This window comes from Thermobia domestica, chromosome 4 (genome assembly GCF_964235325.1).
Source record: "Thermobia domestica chromosome 4, izTheDome1.hap1.1, whole genome shotgun sequence".
Lineage (NCBI taxonomy): Eukaryota > Metazoa > Arthropoda > Insecta > Zygentoma > Lepismatidae > Thermobia > Thermobia domestica.
The window spans coordinates 60,806,748-60,830,230 of NC_137457.1; the positions used below are offsets into that span (position 1 = coordinate 60,806,748).

The 23,483-nt window shown below is 37.4% G+C and overlaps 1 protein-coding gene across 1 annotated transcript; it reads right to left on the reverse strand.

The window, feature by feature from the left end:
- Positions 1–8,732: 8,732 nt before the first annotated feature.
- Positions 8,733–9,239, reverse strand: LOC145682778 (uncharacterized). Its single transcript, XM_081754155.1, has one exon. It carries the CDS (start codon positions 9,237–9,239, stop codon positions 8,733–8,735), a length of 507 nt encoding a protein of 168 aa, XP_081610281.1.
- Between the last annotated feature and the right edge of the window lie 14,244 nt (positions 9,240–23,483).

The window sequence follows — 23,483 nt, forward strand, 5'->3', positions numbered from 1 at the left end:
GAAACGCGGTATAGATTTTCTCGGATCTGCTCTTTCGTGGTGTTGTTCAGTAGCAACAGTGTCGTTGGTGGATAAAGTGGCTGTTCGAACCTCGGAAATGGAGCGAGCCATTGAAGGAATGAAGACTGAGATATATCAAGACCATAGAAACATTGTACAGTTTGTGAAGCCTGGTCAAAATTTCAATTCGCAGTTAAAAGCTACAATATCTAAATTAGAAACCCAAATTAAATTGACTCAGAAAGCATTAAACTGTGAATTAGAAGAAGACATTCCACAAAAAGAATTGTTGTTCACGCTACAAGTCTCTGGGTTACATCGATTACTGATTGAATCATCAAAGGTAACGAAGACCAAGCAATATTAGCTCATTGTATGTCTCAGAGAATATCCCCTACTATGATCACACCAAATCAGTTAAAAGCAAATTTGACAAAGTTAGAAGCTAAATTAAGACGCTATTCATACACATAAGCTGTACCATTAACGGATCTGATGAAATACTATACATTACCTATTGCGTTTTACCACTATGAAAACAATGATTTAAATGTAGTAATTAAGGTGCCTATTACTCGAAATCCAGGGAAAGTTGATGTATACGAATTGATAACAGTACCTTATAAGTTCGGGAATGCTACTTGCTTAATCTCACATCAAGCATCAATCGTTGTGAAACGTGCTAATGATATTTCAGTATTGGCCACTAATCGACTATCTGCTTGCGATCCTAAGAGTAGTAAGTTATGTTACATTGCAAATTTTCCTGCGGATAATTTGCGTTCACCAGGTTGTGCAAGAACACTATTTTATACTGCCTCAGTAGCAGTAAATATCGTGTCTTTCGATGTGAAAAAACGAATGGATTATTGATCACTGAAGTAAGACCTTGACTATTTGCTTTAAACAACCCCCCTCTGAAATTTATATAGAGCGCAAGGTCAAACGAACAATGCAACTCGATTCTATATGCTCATCAGTTATCATTGCCTTGTGAATGTAAATCAATTATTACTGAGACACATGTAAAATCCCCATCTATTCCCTGCCCAGAGATTAGCGATAAGGAATTGGAAATGAAAATCATAATTCCCGCTTCCTGGACTCAAGTTTCAACCTTAAACTTGAAAGGATCAACTTTTGAAAATTCTGAATTCACACATTTCAAACTAGTGTCTAGATCAAAACTGGACTGGCCGCGTTCCCCACTTCAAAATGTCAACCATATTATCTCTAGTTACGCCACTGAATACTCCAATCATACCCTTTGAAAAAATTCAATCTACCAGACCATATTTAACATTTCTTTTGGGATTGTCACTATCTCATTAATAATTTTATGGTTTGGGTATAAACTAAGGAGCCACTTGGGTATAACCACCCTTATTCTAGTACCAACCCCCGCAGAAGCAACATTATTGCAAGATATAGCAGAAGTAGTTTCATATACTCTTTTATCAGTTGTCATATTTCCACTATGTCTTTATGTACTGTATAATTGCTGTTGTAAACATCTGTGTCCTCTTCTCTCTCAAATGAAGTAGCACAATAGTATAGAATTGGAAAATATGAAATACACAATTTCAGTAAGATAATTAGGTACCCCTGTAGCTACCCCTAGAACAGCGAGACGAGGAATTAATGCATCAGACAGTGTGGCTACCACAGCAATATGACTAGTAACGGTGCTCAGTGTCATCAAACATCCTATACAGTCATTATCAATTCCTACGTTAGCGCATGGCGGATTATCTATTGTTCCATTTGATTCGCCAATTCTTTATGAATTAGCGGTAGTAATTCTCACAAAATTCACTTATCCACCAACTATTACGGAACAATATGAGTTTGAAAATTTTGATCAAAATATTTTATCTGAAACCATATCATCTGATGATCCCTCAAAAGGATCGTTCTTTCATACAATTACAAGATTACATACTAAGCGACTGTTGTTGACTAAGGACAATTTGGATTACAAGTATAACAGGATATTTCAATATTTGGATAAGCCCTGTTTTTTTCAATTATCCAATCGGCAATTAAAATCAGAAACTGAATTTGAAAAATTATTAATTGGCTGTCAGCGACGAATGGTTCATCCGCAATTGATAAAGGTAACTGAATTGTCCTATGTAATAGAAGATTTTCAATATTGGTTAGAACAAAAAGGAAAAACATTGAAGATAATACAATCAGACCCCGCTTCGATATATAATTATCCATTGGCTGAATGTCTTATATCGCCTCAGTATGCAATGCTAGGGATAGAACTTCCGGTCACTGACTTATCAGCTAACAATAGTGAATATATCATTTCCTCTCTTGCTTTCAGGCGACATCACCAAATTTGTAATTTGTATGTACCAACTTTGTTCATAGTCTATCGCCAACTCACAAACCAAATTCTTTATACTACTTGCAATATCTACACGGATCTATTATGTCTCCTAACCACTCCACCTGTCCATATGTTACAGTATATGGAATGTATTAAGGCTCAATTAAGTGGACGAACAAAGGATATTGATCAATACGGTAAATAGAATTGCTTTAATCATTCAAAAGACATCTCAATATCATATCTAAACTTTACTACAATATCTCTATTGATAGCTGAAGAACAAGATTTTACTATTTCATGTCCAACAGTTGACATCCCGTTGCATTCCACCCCTAAACTAGGCTCTGTATTCCTACATCTAGGCTGCGATTGTAAACTAATGTTCAAAAATACGACTCTGACTTCTACATTTCCCTGTGTTTCATTGCAAACATTAATGGCCAAGGTGTCACATATAGTTCCATCATCTTGGTTAAAGTATAAACCGGATGAAGTCCCAACCCTCATAACAAATTACGAAGTATTAGACGAATCAGAAGGGATAGTTATTTATAATGAAACGCATAATGAATGTTTAGGATATATCATAACGTTAGTTGTGGGACTAATCATTAATATTATATTAGGTTGTCTTTTAATTCTATCTGTCTTCTATAATGAAAATTGAGAAAACTCCCTCGATCCCCTAAAACTCTCCCTCGACCTCAAAATGTAGCCGATGGATATGAAGTGCCTCGCACTTTTCATACGAGACCTGAATATTGCGAGATATTGCAATAATAATAATAATAATAATAATAATAATAATAATAATAATAATACATTTGTAAGAATACGTAGGTACGAGTATAAGTATTTTAAGATCTGAAAATCAACAATAATTAGATTATTACATAAATTACAGTAATAAGTATGATTGTTAAGTAACAAGCAATATACTTATAAGTACATTTCTATTTTTTGAAGGATATAAAGAGTATGGCTGGATGGGAAAATTGTGTAATATGTCATGAAGAGTACAGCTGCGTATATAACTTACTAGAGAAATACCTTGATCAAATCGGACTGCACTCTCATTTTACAATCGAACAACAATTACTTGAAGATTCACGAAACGAGGAAATGTGCTCAAAGTGAAGGAAGTATTCTTACATCATCATTCTCACGCATTTTCTCCTTTCTTGTTGCTAAATGCATTTCAAGAAATCTTGAAAGACCGCTCTTTACTTGCCTCCTTACAATCATCTACCTTCCCACTGTGAAATTCTCAATGCCAGCCAATCTTCATAGTGGATATCCAAGGCTTTTTATTAGGAAAATCTTATTATGTACGTGAACTGGGAATCGCAACCTCAAATCACACTTTCTTATACCATTGCATTATCAACTTACCTTATTCCTTTGAATTCCTATCAGAAACAGATCAAACGAATTAATAAAGCAAATGATTCATATGTAAATAACACGAATCAAAATTCATCTTTTAATTTACCAGAAAAATTCAAATGCAAAGTGTGTTATCAAAACGACCTCAATGTACTAGCGTTGCCTTGCAACCACCTAGCCTTGTGCACCGTTTGTATAGCTTCGGTGATTCATCGCGTAATACGTAAACACACTTTAATAGGTATTAGAAGAATATATTGGAACTAAATTATACTATATAAATTCAGACCATTAAATTTACTGTTTACCTATCCTTAGAGGTAAAATGAGTGACAGGAATAATCAGCGACGGGACGAAGCCGTACACCGAAGGAAACGAGCAGAAACTGACTCATTTCGACACACAGAAATGGCCAATTCAAGAGGCAGTCATTTTAAATACGTCTTCTATGCAGAACAATGTAAGTTAATGCCAGAAATCCCTTGCTACAGCTTAGCAGATTTTTCAAAGAACAGAGAGATCACATCTTCTACAAAACATTGCTATTTCTTTGAGCTTAAACCCTTCCAGGTTGACAAATATGATATCTTTCTTTTAGGAGTTAGGCAGGTTTCCTTATCACAAATGACTACCCTCCTTAAATGCTCCTCCTTGTTCATGACCTTCATCGGTTATATAATTGTAAATAAAAACTTTTCTTACAAATTAGCTTTTATTGTCTTTACTGAATTAGATTATGACGATGTTCTGTACTGCCTTAATCGCCTTGGGAAGAAATTTACATTGAAAGATTTCATTCCGTTAGTCAGAAAGGAAAGTGTGCTCCAAAGCTTTAATTTTCTTGACAAGAAAGCCTTCTTAGTAACTTCACCTAGAAGATCATTTCTATGTACGAGTGCTTTTACACAAAGCGCCTTGAATTGGTTAAGACGTCAGGCCCAGGAGTAAAATTTCGCCTTAGCCAGCTTAACTATACTCGTACTGACTATCCGAAACTTTCAACTTTCAGTCTTTTATCTATGCTATGTGCCAATCTTCCTTTTATATTTCTTGTAAAATAGAGATATTATGAAATAAATATTAGTAGATAATTCTGAGAATTCAGTATATAATTATATGTAATCACTTCAAGTATGTGTAATCATTTTTGATGTATATGTATATGTAAATGCATTTCATTAAATTAGGTTAGCTACGCTTTTCAAAGTTTATCATAGAATTAAATGGTTGAGTTATATCATTAATTGATTTGTTCAGACTATAGATTGTCCTTAGTATATTTTATGTAGGGTACTCAATCTTGCATATATTCCGCATAGTTAGCAACCGCTTTGCTTACAGTGCTAAATTGATATTTCACTATTATTATTGTTATAATATGTATATAGTAATTATTTAGGCTGTTTTTGATTTTCACATTTAGTAGTTATTCAGATTCTTTTTTTTTTTAATTTTTAGTATTCCAAAGTTATTTAGTTTGTTTTAAGTGTCAGTATTCAGTAGATATTTCATATGTTTTAAACATTATTCTTATTAATATATAGATATGCAGTAGTTTTTTAGGTTGTATTTGATTTTCAATATTCAGTAGCTATTCAGATTTTTTTTTAAATTTTCAATTTTCCATAGTTATTTAGTTATTTAGTTTTCCATAGTTAATAAAAATGTCGCTTGATACACCATGAATTTTTGTGTTTTGTCCGTTCACCTAAAGAAGTAAATGTAAGCGTGCGATAGCATCGTAAGTAAAACTACTGAAAACTATATTAAAGTAATATACATACAATAGGAATATTTGTGAAGGCTAAAAGCATATTACTTGAAGTGCGGAGATTAAAAGGTCCCAGCCGTCCCTCGAACCGCCGGAAAAAGATGTTTCCGACGTTTGTGTTTAATGAGCATTAGCTTATTACATCATATAAGCCCACGTTTGTCAAGTCGTCAAGTCTACGAGACTTGGTACCTTTACAGCAGGTCAAACGATTGTATCTAATTCTTTCCCTGTATTCTCTTGAGCGTAAAGAATGTAATCTCTCACTAGACTTGAGAAAGTATATTTAGGGTACAGAGTCTATCACGCAAGTAATTAGAAACAGGCCAATGATTGACAAACGGGAAAGTGGGTTAGGCTATTATTTATTTTAGCAGTTATTTTAAATAATGCATTAATTCAGTCATATATGTACTACGTATTCAGATAAAGATGAAAACGACGTCATTTTAAATTAATGTGAAGCGCCTCCTCAAGAAAACACCTCCCCTCCTCAAGAAAACACCAATGTCATATTTATATACAAAATATTAGGTTAACAAAAAATCAAAATTCGATGCACTCCACATAGGAATAAAATAGTATAATAAACTTCTAATTTCTGTTAAAAACGACGAATTCCTAATTTAAAAATGCAGAAAAAATTATTGATACATAAGCAAAAGTTCTATAGCATAGTGGAATATACCAAGAATACTAACACTTGTAAAGTGTTGTTACTATCAACATTGTGAATTGCCTGATGAAAGCATGAACTCAGAGTTCTCAAGGTAGAAATAAATAAATAATAAGTTTCTAGTTTTATATACCATGACTATGACCTTTAGACTAAAGGGAACGACTGAATGAAGAAAGTGAATGATAATGAAGTTACTGGGAACGGAGTGTGGGAGCGTCCCGACTGGGGATGCGCACGAGACAAGATTTGTAGCTGTCTCGAGTGGAAAATGTGCTGTAAAAGTGATGTCTCATCTCGAAACATGTATATTTCTCTATTGTTTCGACTCGAATTTTGTCAGGAAAATCCTGTCTCGACTCGTCTCGTGCGCACCCCTAGAACCGAGTATACACAAGAAACACGGTGTTGTCTGCCACAAATTCGCATGCCTGGGATCGAAACAGGGTCATTGCGCATCAGAGGTGAACGCTCTACCACAGAGCTACCTTATCTTCCCTCAGAAATCAATATGAATCATCGTGGATATGCTCTTGATAATAAAACAAGTAAGCAAATGAAAATATTTTTAAGAAAAGAATCGTTCTGAGGCTAATTGACAGGCCTACTTGTCCCGCCAAACAGAGAATAAATATGTCATTAGTTTCTTTTCTTTTCGTTTGCCTTGGCCCCATATGCTTTCGTTTATTTATATTTCTGTTTGAATTATTCTAACGGAAGTGGTGGAGGAAAGATAGGTTAGTTTCTTTCAATGAAAGGTGGGAATGGTCGGGTTTGGCAAGGTCAATGGTCTTTGGGGATGCTAGTTTATTACACAGCATTGCCATAGGCTTCACTTCATTATTGCATAGGCTTCACAAACGACCAGGAAGAGGACATTGTGGAAACACATCCACCGAAAGCAAAAATAAACTAGTTTTTAGAATTCCTTAAAGTAAAATACATGCTTCAAGCGTAAGGTAACCAGAAAATCCCTAAATTTCAGAGAGCTCCTTCGTGGCTAAGCAGTTAGCGTACGCGTCTTTGAATGGGGGACCCGGGTTCGATTCCCGGCGGAAGCTCATGTAGTTTGCATTCCACGTTACAGTAATTCACCGTCTCATATAGCTCGCGTCTAAACTCAAAATCAACTCAACTCAACCTATATTTCAGACGCTTTACCAGAATCTTCCCACAATCCGTCACCACGTCAAGAATCCTTACACTGCGGTATTCCTCAACATGGCAACACTAAATATTGTCCATCGTGTTGTGCACACATGACCATATGATACCGCACAACTTGTTATATGAAACGATTTTTTAGTTACATAATGTCATTACTAACAATGATACAAATAATAATAGTAATAATAGAAAAATATCTATAAATATATCTGAGTACTAAAAATTACACAATTTGTTTATTGATTGACTGTCGACCTCGGTCGTCTAGAAGTCTTCAAGGGCAAGGTTATCGTTAATGACGTTGTAATTTGAGTTCCGGACGAGCAAGTATTCGGGCTCGAGCCAAAAATGGTTAAAAGCCATAGGTCGCGGACTAAATATGCGCAACCTGGGTTTAGGGTTGTCTACGGCTCGAGTGGCTCGACTCACGGCTCATGCACTATCGAGTCGAACAGAGAAGTGAGCTGAGCCAACAGCTCACTCAACCGACAGGACTCGAGCTCTCAAAACTTGATCTCAAAACTTCTCTCAAAAGCTTTAAATGTGCTGTGTATATTAACGTAAGGGACAATGTTTCTCACCGATACAGCACTACAGGCAAAAAATCTTTTATAATTCTAGTCGTTAAATTCTTAGGGAGTGCCTTGATTTGTTTGTATTTTCAGTATAGATAAGGTATTCCAATGACAATTAACCCACATTTTCTTTATAAGCAGTTAACATACGCATCTTTGGCGTGGGAGAACTTGGTTCCATGTCGACGGAGGCTGCTGTGGTTCGGATTTTACGTTAATCAGTAGATCCACGTCTCATATAGTATCGCTACTGAACGGGATATTAAATTAAACTCAAGTCAAATTTTCTTTATTGTTATTAGATTTTGCTGTTCAAGATATCAGTAAAAGTATTTATTCAGTATCAATTTGGGAACCAGCGACATCTTGAGGTTTTTTCAGGCTTCAAAGTGTAAGCGCGAAGATTTATAAATTATCAAAAATAAATTTTATTAAAAGGTAGACCAATCTTTTGACTATAAATAGGATAAGTTTGAATAATATGGGCGCATTAAAAGCAAAATGATAAAATATTTTATTGATATTAACCCTCGTAGCCCCAAAGTTAAAAAATTACGTTAAGCACCAAGGTGGGGTGCAAGCGCACCTCATATTAAAATATTTATTTCTTATTTAACGCAGTGTCCAAGCCTCATATTTTGGGTTATGTCGGACAGAAGGGGGCAAAAACTAGTAAAAAGCAGAATGGTTACAGAAAGAATGAGTAATTTGTTTCCGTTTTTCAATTTGAGGTAAAAGCAACATTTTCCCTAACGACAAGGGGAATAGTCTGCGCCTGTCCTTTCTCTGTAACTCCCACTCGGGGAATTTTGTCACCCAAACTGCAAAGCATTTATAGCGCCAATGTCTAACATATTGGACAATATTGTCATAGGCCATCGCTTGGTTTTCCGTTTGGTAGAAAATTCTTTGCACGTTTTGTCGATTGTATCAACGCCTCCCTTTGTATCATTGTAACAGTTTATTATTTCGGGCTTCCTTTCTAAACCTTCAGATATCTTTGCGTCGTGAAGTTCCGTTGATAGAAGAACAACAGCTCGATTCTTGGCTGGTACATACGACACAAGTGTATGTTTCTCACTGAAGCCAAATACACTTGAGTATATTTCTCGTCGTATATTTGGTAAAAACTCCGATGGAATGTAAGTTTCGTTTTTGCTTATGGTCCCACACAATGTGAGGTTCTTCTCCAATAGGGCAAGCACCGAGTGTTTTAGGCCATATTTATCTGGCTTATTCTTCATATACACTCTTACCGGAGCCTTCCCTCTAAACCCTACAAGTTGTTCATCAACACACAGAGGTGGTCCTGGATTCATGTTTTTCCTGCAATTCTCAGCAAATATTTAAAAATGTCCTTTACGGGAGCTGTTTTGTCTACAGCTCGTCGTTCTTCCCTTGTTTCTAAATTGTCAAATCGAAGGAATGATGTCAAAGCAATAAATCTGTTCTTTGACATTGTCGCTGAAAATATCGGTCGACAATATGCAAGATCACTCGTCCACAACATTTTGACTGCTCCTTTGTTGGCTTTCAAAGCTCCTGCAATAATCAACAAACCAATGTAAGCCGTTATTTCTGTCCTCTTTGTTGATTGCCAGGTACGAATGTTTTCAGGGTGATGTTCGTTCCATTTATCAAATACTGAGACTGCTTATCTGTGTGTCTCAATTACAATAATATCAAGAATTTGATCTGAAATAAAAAGCTTGAATGACTCGTCCATTTGAGTCACGGAAGCATTTGGTTGTGTAAGGCCACGTTTCTGGTGTAATACGTTATGCGCTTTATATCTTTGTGTAAACGGCTCCCTAAACCACTTCTCCTCAGATTTTGCTGTCATAAAACTGCTAATATGGGCTGTATTTTCACCTTCACTGTCACTTGATGATCCACAAAGCATGTAAGCACATTCTTCTTCACTTTGCAAATAGTCTTCTTCAGTACCTGATTCTGAAAGCGGAAACACTGGATCGTCGTAGTCCTCGTCGTCAAAGTATCTCAGGATTTCATTTTCTGTGAGACTACAACCCGATGCACGGTAAGTTGAAGCAACTGGGCTTCGTTTTCGTTTCTGAGACATCACAACGCATGGTTCAAAGTCAAGTACTAACCTTCAGCACTGAGCACTAAACAGCAAAAGAATACAACTTTGTCATATGTGGCAAAAGACAAAAAACAGATTACACAGCAGTGACATTTATGGTTAAGACAATTGAACTTAGATCCAAGTCGAACAAAACACTACCGCCAAGCGTTACTATATAATAGCGTTCACAAAATCAGCACTGCAATCAGTATTTGCAACTCAGAAATTTCAAAAGTGAAGAAATAAAAACAACAAACGTAAAGCACCAACGGGGGGTGCAACTGCACCCCACTAACAAAACTAAATATTCCAAGTCGAATTATTTGCTGAAATGTTCTGAAAGTTTTCTCAAAGAAACATGACACTTACAAAGGCAATGTCCTAAATGCATACATTTCTGCTAAAACAAACAAAAGAATTGTGCATAAAAAGTTGAAGTTGGGGTGCAACTGCACCCCCGTTGGGGCTACGAGGGTTAAAAGACAATTTATCAGAAACATGAAACGTCTTGTCTAGTGGGAGTTCAATATTGGTTAGGTTACTTTTAAATTGCAACGTATTACCTTGCATCAAATTTGTCTGTTCTCAGCAAGTTTGTTGCCTCGGTTCATACAAACGGTAGGAGCAAATTTATTATTTTTAAAGTTAATTTTCTGTGTGCGCAGAAAGAGACCATTTAGAGCACCAGTCTCATACCCAAAGTAGGGGAAGGGAACACATGGTCCCACCCACCTAAACCAATGGAAACTACTAAATACAGTGTCAACCCATTAATTCATCAAGATAGATATACAAGAAATTTATCAAGTTGGAAATTTACACCTGACTGTACAAGAACTTAGATTCGTAATAGTGTTCTTTACTGCCGAACCAAGGATTTATTTAAACTAGACTCCAGATATAGGAAGACCCATTGAGCAGGATATACAGTCACTTCCATAAAAGCAACATCTGACCTCTAGCCAAGTAACTCGAACATTTGATCATGTTAAGAGATCACATTTGAATGGAGCCTGCTCGAGCCATCGGCTGCTGAGCTGAGCCGTGTAGAACCGAGTCAATTGACTCCCTTCTACCGAGTCAGTGCTAATCCTAACCTAGCCGGCTCGAGTTGTTCACTCACTTGAACCGAGCCGATCCGGTTGACAACATTATCCGGGTTTGGGCTAAAAATTCAACCAGAGCTCCTTCGTGGCTAAGCGGTTAGCGCACGCACCTTTGGCGTGGGAGACTCGGGTTAGATTCTCGGCGGAAACTCATGTGCTTCGGATTCCACGTTAATCAGTAGGTCCCGTCTCATATAGCCTCGCTGCTGAAAGGGACGTTAAACTCAAAATCAGCTCAACTCAACTCAAAAATTCGACCGTACAGATCCCAGCCCAGATGGTAAAAACTACAGTAATTATATATTAATATTGGTGTTCACGACATTTGAAATTGTCTTGTAGAAATCTGTTGTCTTCTCGTTATCGAGACGAGACGAGATGCCAGTATTGTCCCTTGTCGTGAGCAACACTAAAATTATTCGACATTAATGCTTACGTTTCTCATGGGTTTTGCTTTCAAGTATAATCAGACCATGATTTCAAAACGAGCTAAAACGAGCTGAACGAGCCATATATCAAACTGGACTCGACTCGAAACTCAACCTTGAAAGCAGTAACTTGACTCGGAACTCGACTCGAGAAAATTACATTTGACTCGACTCATGCCCATCCCTAGTAGTCTCCTTCTCTTACGCAACCATGCCATTAACTTATTTTAAAAACAGTACATTCTAAACGTACAGAATTCTTAATTTTGAAAATAGGTTCTAACCAACAGCCACAAATATCATTGCCACGCCCCAGTAAAAGGGTTGAGCATGTAAGCTTAATGGTATAAGCTAATTACGATAATGATTACTGATAACTAATAATACTAGGTAATAATTAGGGACAACTCTATAGCCGGTTCCTAAAAATACTTTGTGAAGAAAAATCTTTCGTAGGTTCTATATTAATCACACTGTGGACTTGTAAGTTTTTTTTTTAATTTTACGCCTCGTTCAGTAGCGAGGTTATATGAGATGGTGACCTTCTAATTAACGTGGAATCCAAACCACATGAGCTCGCGCCCGGAGTTGAACGCGGGTCTCCTAAGCCAAATGCGCGTAAGCTAACCGCTTAGCCGAACGAAGAAGCTCTGCTGTGGACTTGTGTAGGGAACCTTATGAAAATTGAACATGTGAAGAACACTCTACCACAACAAAATGTCACTAAACACATTTTTTTCACATGGCAGAGACTTCACAATGCACTATTTGCATTCAACATAGCATTTTAAAATCTTCAGGCTGAACCAGGACTTTATCAGCAGCAATCGTGGCTAGAGTGCTGCTTTCAGTCTTTCAATCCCCCAAGTGTTCTACACGCAAGAACGCTTCTGAACTTGAATTATCTACCAGCAGTGTTAGAAGAATCCTTCATAGAGCTCTAAAAATGCATCCTTATAAGATGTAGGTGGTGCAAGAGTTAAGTAAAAGAGAAAGACTGAAATATGAAAAAAATTATGCAGTGACATTCTGCAGAATATCCCTTCCGCTACTATTTTAATCTGAAGTGATGATGCTCATTTTCACTTATCCGATATTGTAAATAAACAAAATTTCCTCTATTGAGCTGAGGATAACCTTCAGAATTTTCACCTGCAGTTCTCGAGTGGCAGTGTGATTCACTGTTTTCGATTATGGTGTTCGAGGTCCTTACTTCTTTGAAAAACATGAAGTCATTACAGTGAATTTTGTTCAATATGTTCCCGTGCCTGAACTTTTCTTGTACCAAAGTTGGATGACTTATTGTAAGATCATTACCTACAAAATATCTGCTTCCAACAAGATGATACTACGACCTACATCTCTTGTCGTTGAATGGAAATTCTAAGACAAATGTTTTCTGACCATTTTGTCTTCTTTGTGAGATAATACTAGTGAGGCTCGTAGATGGCCTGATTTTATATCATAGGATTTTTTATGTGGGGCTACCTAAACGGATAGGTGTACATACATCGTCTTCGAACTTTCGATGAACTGGAGTCTGAGATTGCTGAAAAATAAACTTTTCCCATGGAATGTGACTCGCGATCATGACTAGCTTGCGAAAGAGGCTCTCAATATATTGAAAACGGAGGCGAGTATTTGAAAGCTGTTATTTTTAAAACTCATTCAAAAAAATTGCATTTTACGTACTGTCAAAAATAAAATATTAACTGTATCTAGTTTTATTATTGTTCCACGCATATTTTTAAATCGGAAAGCTCAATACGCCTTTTCGTATTGTGTTTAATGGGCTTCTATGTAACTCAAATTTTAAGAAAATGTATACTCTTCTTTAACATAACGTTTGTCTCACAAGAATTTATTTCGGTAACAAGTATCAAACAATGATAGAAATAAAATGTTACAACTAGCCGTTAATTTCGCAAATCTAAATAAATGACTACTCGCAGACGGAGTACCAGTGAGAGATGACACTACAAGATAAAAAATACCAGGCTTAGCTCCTGAAATGTGTTGGATTACGAAATCAACTGTACCTAACACAGTCCGCGAATCAAGATGTGGTTGCTGGTTACAACTTCAAAAGAGGGGAGTGGATTTTTAATACTTTTGTTGTCTTGGTATTTTTAAAACCAGCTTGGATGGCTGCTATCACCAACATGCAGGACGAGAAAGTTTAAAATTGGTTATCTATTTCAGAAATACAGGCTTTGGTTACCTCATGATGAGAAGAGAATGGAATATTGCACTCCAGCGGTTACCAAGTGCCTGCCCGCAAACCAGATTCGGCCCGCTAATTGAATTGAATAATCTATGATTTATTAACTATTTACCTCCAGACGTAAGAGTCAGTGTGTAGCTGACCATCAAAATATATCTGAATCGCGAATTGATTTTTAATTGTGAAAATATTTTCGTAACATTTCAGTTTCCAAGGCCATGCTGCCAGTTGGTACTGGACAGGTTGTTTGAGAAAAAGAAGTATCATATAGGTACTTTCAAATGTGCGCTCTTTATGCTTTAGTTGGCTTACTTACAAACAAAGCAAGTTACGAAGAAAACAAAGATTCAGAAAATGTACAATTTATACATATTTAGTAAACTCTGGCTTCAGGATGGAAGGAAAGTTTAATAAGGTCCCCAGGTTTGATTGTTATTATGTCCTGATCCATGGTGCGTTAGAAACTGACCATCATTGTCCTATTTAATCAATTCGGTCCCTGTGTGCACATTTGTGCACACAAATTGATATATTTTTCCTTATCGTTTCGTTAAATCTGCTCGATTACTTCCTGGCTTACTTACTGGCGGATCTAGGTCAAAACCCTCACAGCCAAACCCTCCACGCTCAAAGAATGTCAAAACGCCCACACGATCGGTCATAACTCCCAAACGCACAAACGGTCAAAACCCCAAAGCCAAAATTCCCACACTCAAGAAATGTCAAGACGCCCACAGAATCGTTCATAACTCCCACACAAATGGACAAAACAACCAAACGTAGCAACGGTCATAATCCCCACATAAATGGAAAAAAATCCCACACAAATGGTCAAAACTCCCACATGCAGTAATTGTCACAACTGCCACGCAAATGGACAAAACCCCCACACAATCGGACGAATCCTCCACATTCTGAAATGATCGTGATTTCACGTCTTTGTTGCGGCACTTTATGACGCTCGCTTTAGTGTTTTTGTCATTAGAAAACAGTTCAAGAAAAATAGTTGCAACATCAGTTTAAGTGCAATAAAAATGTTATTAAAAAGTACAAGTGCAAGACATGCAACCAGGATCATTTCCAACCGAGCCAGTTCGAGCCGGTGGCTCACACGAGCAGATTGCTTAACGCAACCGAGCCGGTTCGAGCCATCGACTCAGTTGAGCTGACTCGAACCCAGCCTATGGACTCGTTTCAACGGAGCTGGTTCGAGCCATTGGCTCCAATCGAGCCGAGTCGATGACTCGTCCCTTACCGAGCCGGCTCAAGCCATCGGCTCATTTGAGCCCAGTCGATGGGTCATCCCAACCAAACCAGTTCAACCTGTTCACTCAGTTGAACCGAGCCGAGCTGGTTGATATCACTATCCCGGTTGGCCTTCTATTTTGGCTAAAAAAAAATTAGACCGTGCAGTTCTCAGCCTTGATGGTAAGAGCTACAGTATATACTTATATTGGTGCTCTCGGCGTCATTAACGTGTTCCACCACCAACGAATTTCGAGGTACTTTGTTTTGCATCTTTTGTGCGTGTTTTGTGTCGCTTTGTGAGCTTATTCCTACATTTTGTGCGTCACCAGAAGTGAGTCAAAATGGGCCTACCAATATGGCGGAACAAGTTCTTGCTGTTCCGCCACAAATGGATTTCGATGTCGTTGCCTCCACATCGTTTTGTGCCGTTTTGTGTGTTTACTTCCACGTTTTGTGCGTCATGGGAAGTGGGTTAAAATGAGTCCCCAAGGTGGGACGAAAATGAACCACTGTTTCGTCACCAACGAATTTCGAGGTCACTAATTTCGCATCGTTTCATGCCAGTTTCTTGCCGTTTTGAACGCGTATTTTCACGTTTTGTGCGTCACCGGAAGTGGGTCAAAATGGGCTTCAAAGATGGGACGAAAATGTCCAAGAGTTCCGCCACTGTCGAATTTCGAGGTCGTTAATTTCACATCACCTACCCTTTTATGCGCCTATTTCGACGATTTGCGCGTCACTGCAAGAAGGTCAAAATGGGCCTCGAAGGTGGGACGAAAATGACCCACTGCTCCGCCACAACCGAATTTCGAAGTCTTTCTTTTCGCCTCGACTAGTACATGTTTCGTGCCGTTTCGTGTCCCTGTTTTCACGTTTTGTGCGTCACCAGAAGTGTGTCAAAATGGGCCTCCAAAGTGTGACGAACTGTTCCGACACTATTGAATTTCTAGATCGTTTCTTTCGCATCGCTTAGTACCTTTAAAAAATGTTTTCTGCATCTATTTCTCGTCTTCTGCATCGCCGGAGGTGAGTTAAACGGGCCTTTAAAGTGGGAGTTAAGTGGCTCACTGTTCCGCCTCTATCGAATTACGGGGTCGTTTCTTTCGCATCGTACATTGCCTGTTTTGTACGTTTTTTGCGTCACCGGAAGTGGGTCAGAATTAACCTATGAATATAACGAAACAAGTTAATGCTGTTCCACCACCAACGAATTTGGAGGACGATTCCTTCACATCGTTTAGTGTGTATTTTGTACCTACTTCCACGTTTTGAGCATCACCAGAAATGCGTCAAAATGGTCCATCAAGGTGTGAGGAAAAAGAGCCATTGTTCCGCCACTATCGAATTTGGAGGCGTTTCTTTCGCATTGTATAGTGCCTGTTTTGTACCGTTTTGTGCTCCTATTTCCACTTTAGTGCGACAACAAAAATGGGTCAAAATGGCCTACAAGTATAGCGGAATAACTTAATGCTGTTCCGTCACCATCGAATGTCGATGTCGTTTCCTTCACATTTTTATGCATGATTTGTGTCGCTTTGTCCATCAGTGGAAGTGGGTAAAAATGGACCTTGAGTGTGGGATGAATATGTCTTTCTCTGCTAATTTGTAGGTTCTCTTCGACCCACTTTCGAATTTCGACCCACTTTCGGTGGCGTACAAAACGTGAAAATATGCGCAGAAACGGAACAAAACATGCACTAAACAATGCGAAAAAAGCGACCTCGAAATTCGATACTGGTGGGAGGGTGGGTCATTTTTCTTCCCACATTAAATGCCCATTTTGACCCACTACCATTGATTTGCAAAACGTGGATATAGACTTAGAAAACGGTAGAAAACACGACAAGACGATGTGAAGGAAACGACCTCGAAATCGCTCCTGACGGAACAGCATTAACTTGTTCCGCCATATTTGTAGGATAACATTGACCCATTTCCGGTGACGCACAAAACGTAGAATTAAGCTCACACAACGACACAAAAATGGAAATTTAGCTTAGTTACATGGAAATTTTAAGTTTGTGCGGTACGCTTAATTATATGGAAAATTTTATACATTTTTCCTTTACGTTGGTCTGCTTTAAGTTGGTTTGGGACTTTCAAATTGTATTCTTTTTTCAATTGAAAAGCATCTATAATTCAACAAGGAAATAATTATAAATGATAATTATAATAATTATCTATATAATTGAATTCTTTGTAATTTGGTCCATGACAAACACTTTACCATTTCGTACTAGCTGTTATGCCCTTTCTTCGCACGGTTCAGATAAAATATCAATGTAAACATACTGAACAACAGGAGAACAATAAAGAAACATTTCTAAAATTAGATATATTTTGTGTGAATATATACCCAACAACGTACATGTGTTTTCATTGGGAAGGGCGATGGGGGCTCAATTTGAACGTAAACACTATCGGCAGTGTCACTATACATCTGAGCAACCCCGATAAATATGGTTTCGACACAAATATTGGCCATTTTCTACTACTTTTACATGTCCCGGTGAACGCCCCCTCAGATCCCCTTGGTTCGAATTGTGAAAAAAATTCCTCTATGGATTTGACAGCGAAAACTATGGATTTGACACTAATATCGGTCATTTTCCTTTATTTTTACATGTCTGGCAATTCTCTATCTACGGCGACTCCCGGCCCGCATACAATGGTGGCTATCGAATTACGGGGTCGTTTCTTTCGCATCGTACATTGCCTGTTTTGTACGTTTTTTGCGTCACCGGAAGTGGGTCAGAATTAACCTATGAATATAACGAAACAAGTTAATGCTGTTCCACCACCAACGAATTTGGAGGACGATTCCTTCACATCGTTTAGTGTGTATTTTGTACCTACTTCCACGTTTTGAGCATCACCAGAAATGCGTCAAAATGGTCCATCAAGGTGTGAGGAAAAAGAGCCATTGTTCCGCCACTATCGAATTTGGAGGCGTTTCTTTCGCATTGTATAGTGCCTGTTTTGTACCGTTTTGTGCTCCTATTTCCACTTTAGTGCGACAACAAAAATGGGTCAAAATGGCCTACAAGTATAGCGGAATAACTTAATGCTGTTCCGTCACCATCGAATGTCGATGTCGTTTCCTTCACATTTTTATGCATGATTTGTGTCGCTTTGTCCATCAGTGGAAGTGGGTAAAAATGGACCTTGAGTGTGGGATGAATATGTCTTTCTCTGCTAATTTGTAGGTTCTCTTCGACCCACTTTCGAATTTCGACCCACTTTCGGTGGCGTACAAAACGTGAAAATATGCGCAGAAACGGAACAAAACATGCACTAAACAATGCGAAAAAAGCGACCTCGAAATTCGATACTGGTGGGAGGGTGGGTCATTTTTCTTCCCACATTAAATGCCCATTTTGACCCACTACCATTGATTTGCAAAACGTGGATATAGACTTAGAAAACGGTAGAAAACACGACAAGACGATGTGAAGGAAACGACCTCGAAATCGCTCCTGACGGAACAGCATTAACTTGTTCCGCCATATTTGTAGGATAACATTGACCCATTTCCGGTGACGCACAAAACGTAGAATTAAGCTCACACAACGACACAAAAATGGAAATTTAGCTTAGTTACATGGAAATTTTAAGTTTGTGCGGTACGCTTAATTATATGGAAAATTTTATACATTTTTCCTTTACGTTGGTCTGCTTTAAGTTGGTTTGGGACTTTCAAATTGTATTCTTTTTTCAATTGAAAAGCATCTATAATTCAACAAGGAAATAATTATAAATGATAATTATAATAATTATCTATATAATTGAATTCTTTGTAATTTGGTCCATGACAAACACTTTACCATTTCGTACTAGCTGTTATGCCCTTTCTTCGCACGGTTCAGATAAAATATCAATGTAAACATACTGAACAACAGGAGAACAATAAAGAAACATTTCTAAAATTAGATATATTTTGTGTGAATATATACCCAACAACGTACATGTGTTTTCATTGGGAAGGGCGATGGGGGCTCAATTTGAACGTAAACACTATCGGCAGTGTCACTATACATCTGAGCAACCCCGATAAATATGGTTTCGACACAAATATTGGCCATTTTCTACTACTTTTACATGTCCCGGTGAACGCCCCCTCAGATCCCCTTGGTTCGAATTGTGAAAAAATTTCCTCTATGGATTTGACAGCGAAAACTATGGATTTGACACTAATATCGGTCATTTTCCTTTATTTTTACATGTCTGGCAATTCTCTATCTACGGCGACTCCCGGCCCGCATACAATGGTGGCTAAATTTGAAAATAATCGCAAATGAAAGTATCATCATTGATCTGAGCGACCGCGAAAACTACGGATTTGACACTTATATTGGTCATTTTGGATTACTTTTACGTTTCGGTATCCCTCCCCCTCCCCATAGACCTCCGGCCCGCAGCCAAATAGGGTGAATTTGGAAGTTAATGTGATCGTAGTTCACCATTGATGTCAGCGACTGGGAAAACTATGAAATCGACACTACTATCGGTCATTTTCTACTACTTTTACATGTCCCGGTAAATGCCCCCCTGGTTCGAATTTTGTAAGAAACGCTTTTCCTTGGGTTGGGACCTGGACCCAAGTACCCGTGACCAAAATTTGATTACTCTCGGTCAACTTGTCTGGTCCACAGGCCGGTCACAAAAAACGTACCCCTGAAACCGACTTAGTTCAAAATTTGAAAAAAAAAAACTCTTCGTTTTGATCTGGGGCCTAGACCAAGCTACCCGTGACCAAATTTTGAAAAGTTTCGGTCCACTCGTCTGGTCCACAAGCCGCACAAAGATAGACAGACAGACACAACAAACCTTTATTTTATTTATATTAGAAAGGTCAGATCCGCCGTTATTGTAATAGAGCGGTGCTTGAGCGATTGGTCGTAGAAATTCAAACTCCGATGAGTGATAATTTTATAGGCTTGTTTTATTACAAGTTTAAACTCTTTAGTCAGTAGAGAAGAGGGCGTGAATCATGGGTCATAGTTGATGACAATGGGTTTTGGAGGGTCTGTCGGTCACAGTGGGTGAGAGTGGTTCATGGTGGGTGGTGGGTCAGACAGGGTCACGGTGGATCGTGGGTTACGATGGGTGGTGAGTCAATTGGTCGTGGCTAAAGTTTGTATTGTCCCACGCCCTCTCTGAACTACAGTGTTGAAAATTAATCAGTAAAAATCAATTGCAATTGATCAATCAATTGAAAGTAATTGCTATGGAAATCAATTGCAATTGAATTAATTCCCAATTAATTTCAATTGCAATTGAATGACTGAATTCAATTGCAATTTCTATCCACTGCAGTTACTTTCAATCAATTGATTAATTGCAATTGATTCTCCATTATTAATGGCCAACTGCAATTAACAATTAACCATTACTTACTTCAATTGTTAATTGCAATTAACAATTAAATTTACAGATTAATTGTGAATTGTTAATTCAATTGAAATTTGCCCAACACTGTTAGAAAGTATAGGAAAATTCGTAACTATAATAATTTCTACCTTTGTGCTAATCATTGTTGTAACAAATATTGCAAGCATATAGTCAATGGTTTCGTTCTTTTCATTCTTAGGAGAGCTAACCACAGAAGATGGTCTAGATTTGCTTTATTGTCCAGATATCGGCGATCCAGATAGGTATCCAGATTTTATGGATAATGACTCCAGCAACTCTAGTAGTGAAGATAGCGATTACGGTGTTGCAACAGACGAAAATGGCAAGCAATAAATTGTTATACTCGTTATCTGTAATAAAGAACTGAATTACATACATGAGGTTATTTGGCCAATCAGAGGCGGGTCCATTTAGTTGTAGTGCGACACTTTAAACTTTGAATTACAACTTAAAAAATTGTACAATCCAAATAAACGACAGAGAGTCATTTCAAAATGTGGCCACTTTAATTATCTATAGTGTGACATCTTCTAAATAAACAAGCTTGTGATAAGCCAAATAACTTTGTGTAGATAATTCACTTCTTTAGAATAGAAACGAGTACAATTTATTGTTTATCATTTTCGTCCCTTGTAACACCTCATTGGTATCTTCACTGCTACAGTTATTGGAGACAACATCCATAAAATCTGGATAATTATCTGAATCGTCGATATCTGAACCCTAAAGCAAATTTAGAACATCTTCTTTGATTAGCTCTCCTTAGAATGAAAAGAACGAAAACATTGACTATATGTCTGTTTAGGAAAAGTAGAGATGAAAATTGCTTTTATTTGTTCCACAAAAATAAGAAAATGGATATTCAGAAACAACAATTTGATGTCACGTTATGTTCTCAAGTTAGGAGAAAAATGTAAAGGAAACATTACTAAATAAAATAGAATAGTATTCCGTTCATGCTAGTTTGAGTATACAAATGTGGCTGGTGTTTTATTGTCTCAGAACAATGTAGTAATATGTCAAACTAAAAGTGTAGTATAGCAAGAAACGGAATAAAATGTATCATAGTTGTTCACAAATATTTGATATGCAATTGCTTGTTACTGAACCAATGTGCACAAACGTGGACATAGTATTTTCTTGCAAAACAATAAATAAATTCAAATTCTGAAAAATAAATTGAAAATTACGATTTCAAATGATTTAGCAAACAAACAATTGAAAGATGTTTTTAAAAGGTTGGTAGTCTGGGACCGAAGGGGGTAAATGAAAACGTGGATGAATCTGTCTCGCTTTGTGTGTGTATGCTCCAACATAGCTCTGAAGCACCTCAACCAATTCTGTGTACATATGACTTAAATCTGAAAAACAATATTGTAGAGAAGAAACTCAAATATTTTCCATAAATCTATTTATCTCGTGTAAAAAACGGACAGGCGTAGATTATGAAACTTATTCAAAGGGGGAGGGCAAGAGTTAATGTGGAGGTTAGATGACTAGAGCTGGTAAATACATAAGGGAATAGGCCTATAAAATTATTAAACAAGATGAAGGAGAATAAGGAGATAAATAGGAAGATTCTTCATTGATGACTAGTAGGACCAAGAATAGTTTTGAATTACTTATGAAGAGTTAGGGTAATTTTATTTCATAAAATGTTTGGTCGTCCTGGTAAGAATCAGAATGGGATTGGAATGATTAGAAGTCCAATTACTGTTCTAAGTCAGTTAAATGATATGTTTATAATTGAAGTAGAGGGATCAAAGGTCGAAAAAAGGTTTGTTATCACTTTCAATTTATGGTTGTTTTCTTAATGTTAGTTCTATCTAAGGAAGGATGAGATGTATTTGAATTGAAATATATAATAGATGCAAATAGAAGGTAGCACAGAGAGAATATAATAAATAATATGAGTCATTTTAGGGGAGATATTTGTGGGATAGAAAAATACTATTGAGTAGTAATTTAAGCTTGACATGCTTACGTTATAATTTAACTAATTTTTCCATTGGGAGTAATTGTTACTTTACTCTTTTGGTTTAAGAGACCATTGCTTACTTTCAGCCACCCAATGAAAGTTCTTGTATTATTTTTGTTATTCAGTTAAAAATACTGAATGAGGGCAGGCTTCAACAACAATTGGCACAAAACTGTGATTTGTACCACAAATTTCTGAACATTGAGGAAGAATAAGCATGTACGTGTAATATTAGCTGCTACTTCATTTAAACGTCCTGGACTAGCGTCTGCTTTAATACGAAAGGCAGGTATAGCCCATGAGTGAAGAACATCGGTAGCGGTGATTAAGATACGAATGTCAATATTAATGGGTAATACAATACGATTGTCTACATCTAGTAGACGGAATGAATTAGGGTTTATTTCATTGATAGGGATTATATAAGAATCAAATTCTGTTAAGAAGAAGTCAGAGTATTCATAGCTTCAGTATCATTGATGCCCAGTCGTTTTAAGAGTGATTGCTGGTTGATGAATTTCGTCTAGTAAGTATAGGAGTCGTAAGGATGGAAGGGCGTTAAAGATTAGTGTAATAGCAGGCAGGATTGTTCAAATGGTTTCTAGGGTTTGCCCTTCTAATAAGTTACGATTAATGTATATGTTTGGTAGAAGAGAGGCTAGTAAATAGCCTACAAGAACTGTAATTATAGTTACAATGAGTATTGTATGATCATGAAAAAAAACTATTTGTTCCATTACAGGGGACGCTGCATCTTGAAGACCTAGCTGATTTCAAATGGCCATTTCTAAGGAAGATGATTATTCTTATGTTTGGGGCTTAGGCCCAATGCACTTATCTGCCATCTTAGAAGTTTGTTAGTAAGGGAAGTTCAGCGTAACTATGTTCTGCAGGTGGCAGGTTCTGAAATCATTCTAAAGATGTCGTTTGTTGATCTGAAAACACTACTGGTCGAGCTCTTGCGAAGGCTTCTCATATAATAATTACAAGTACTAGGACGGCAACGAAGGAGAGGAATGAACCAATACTTGATACTATATTTCATGTGGTGTAGGCGTCGGGGTAATCTGAGTACCGA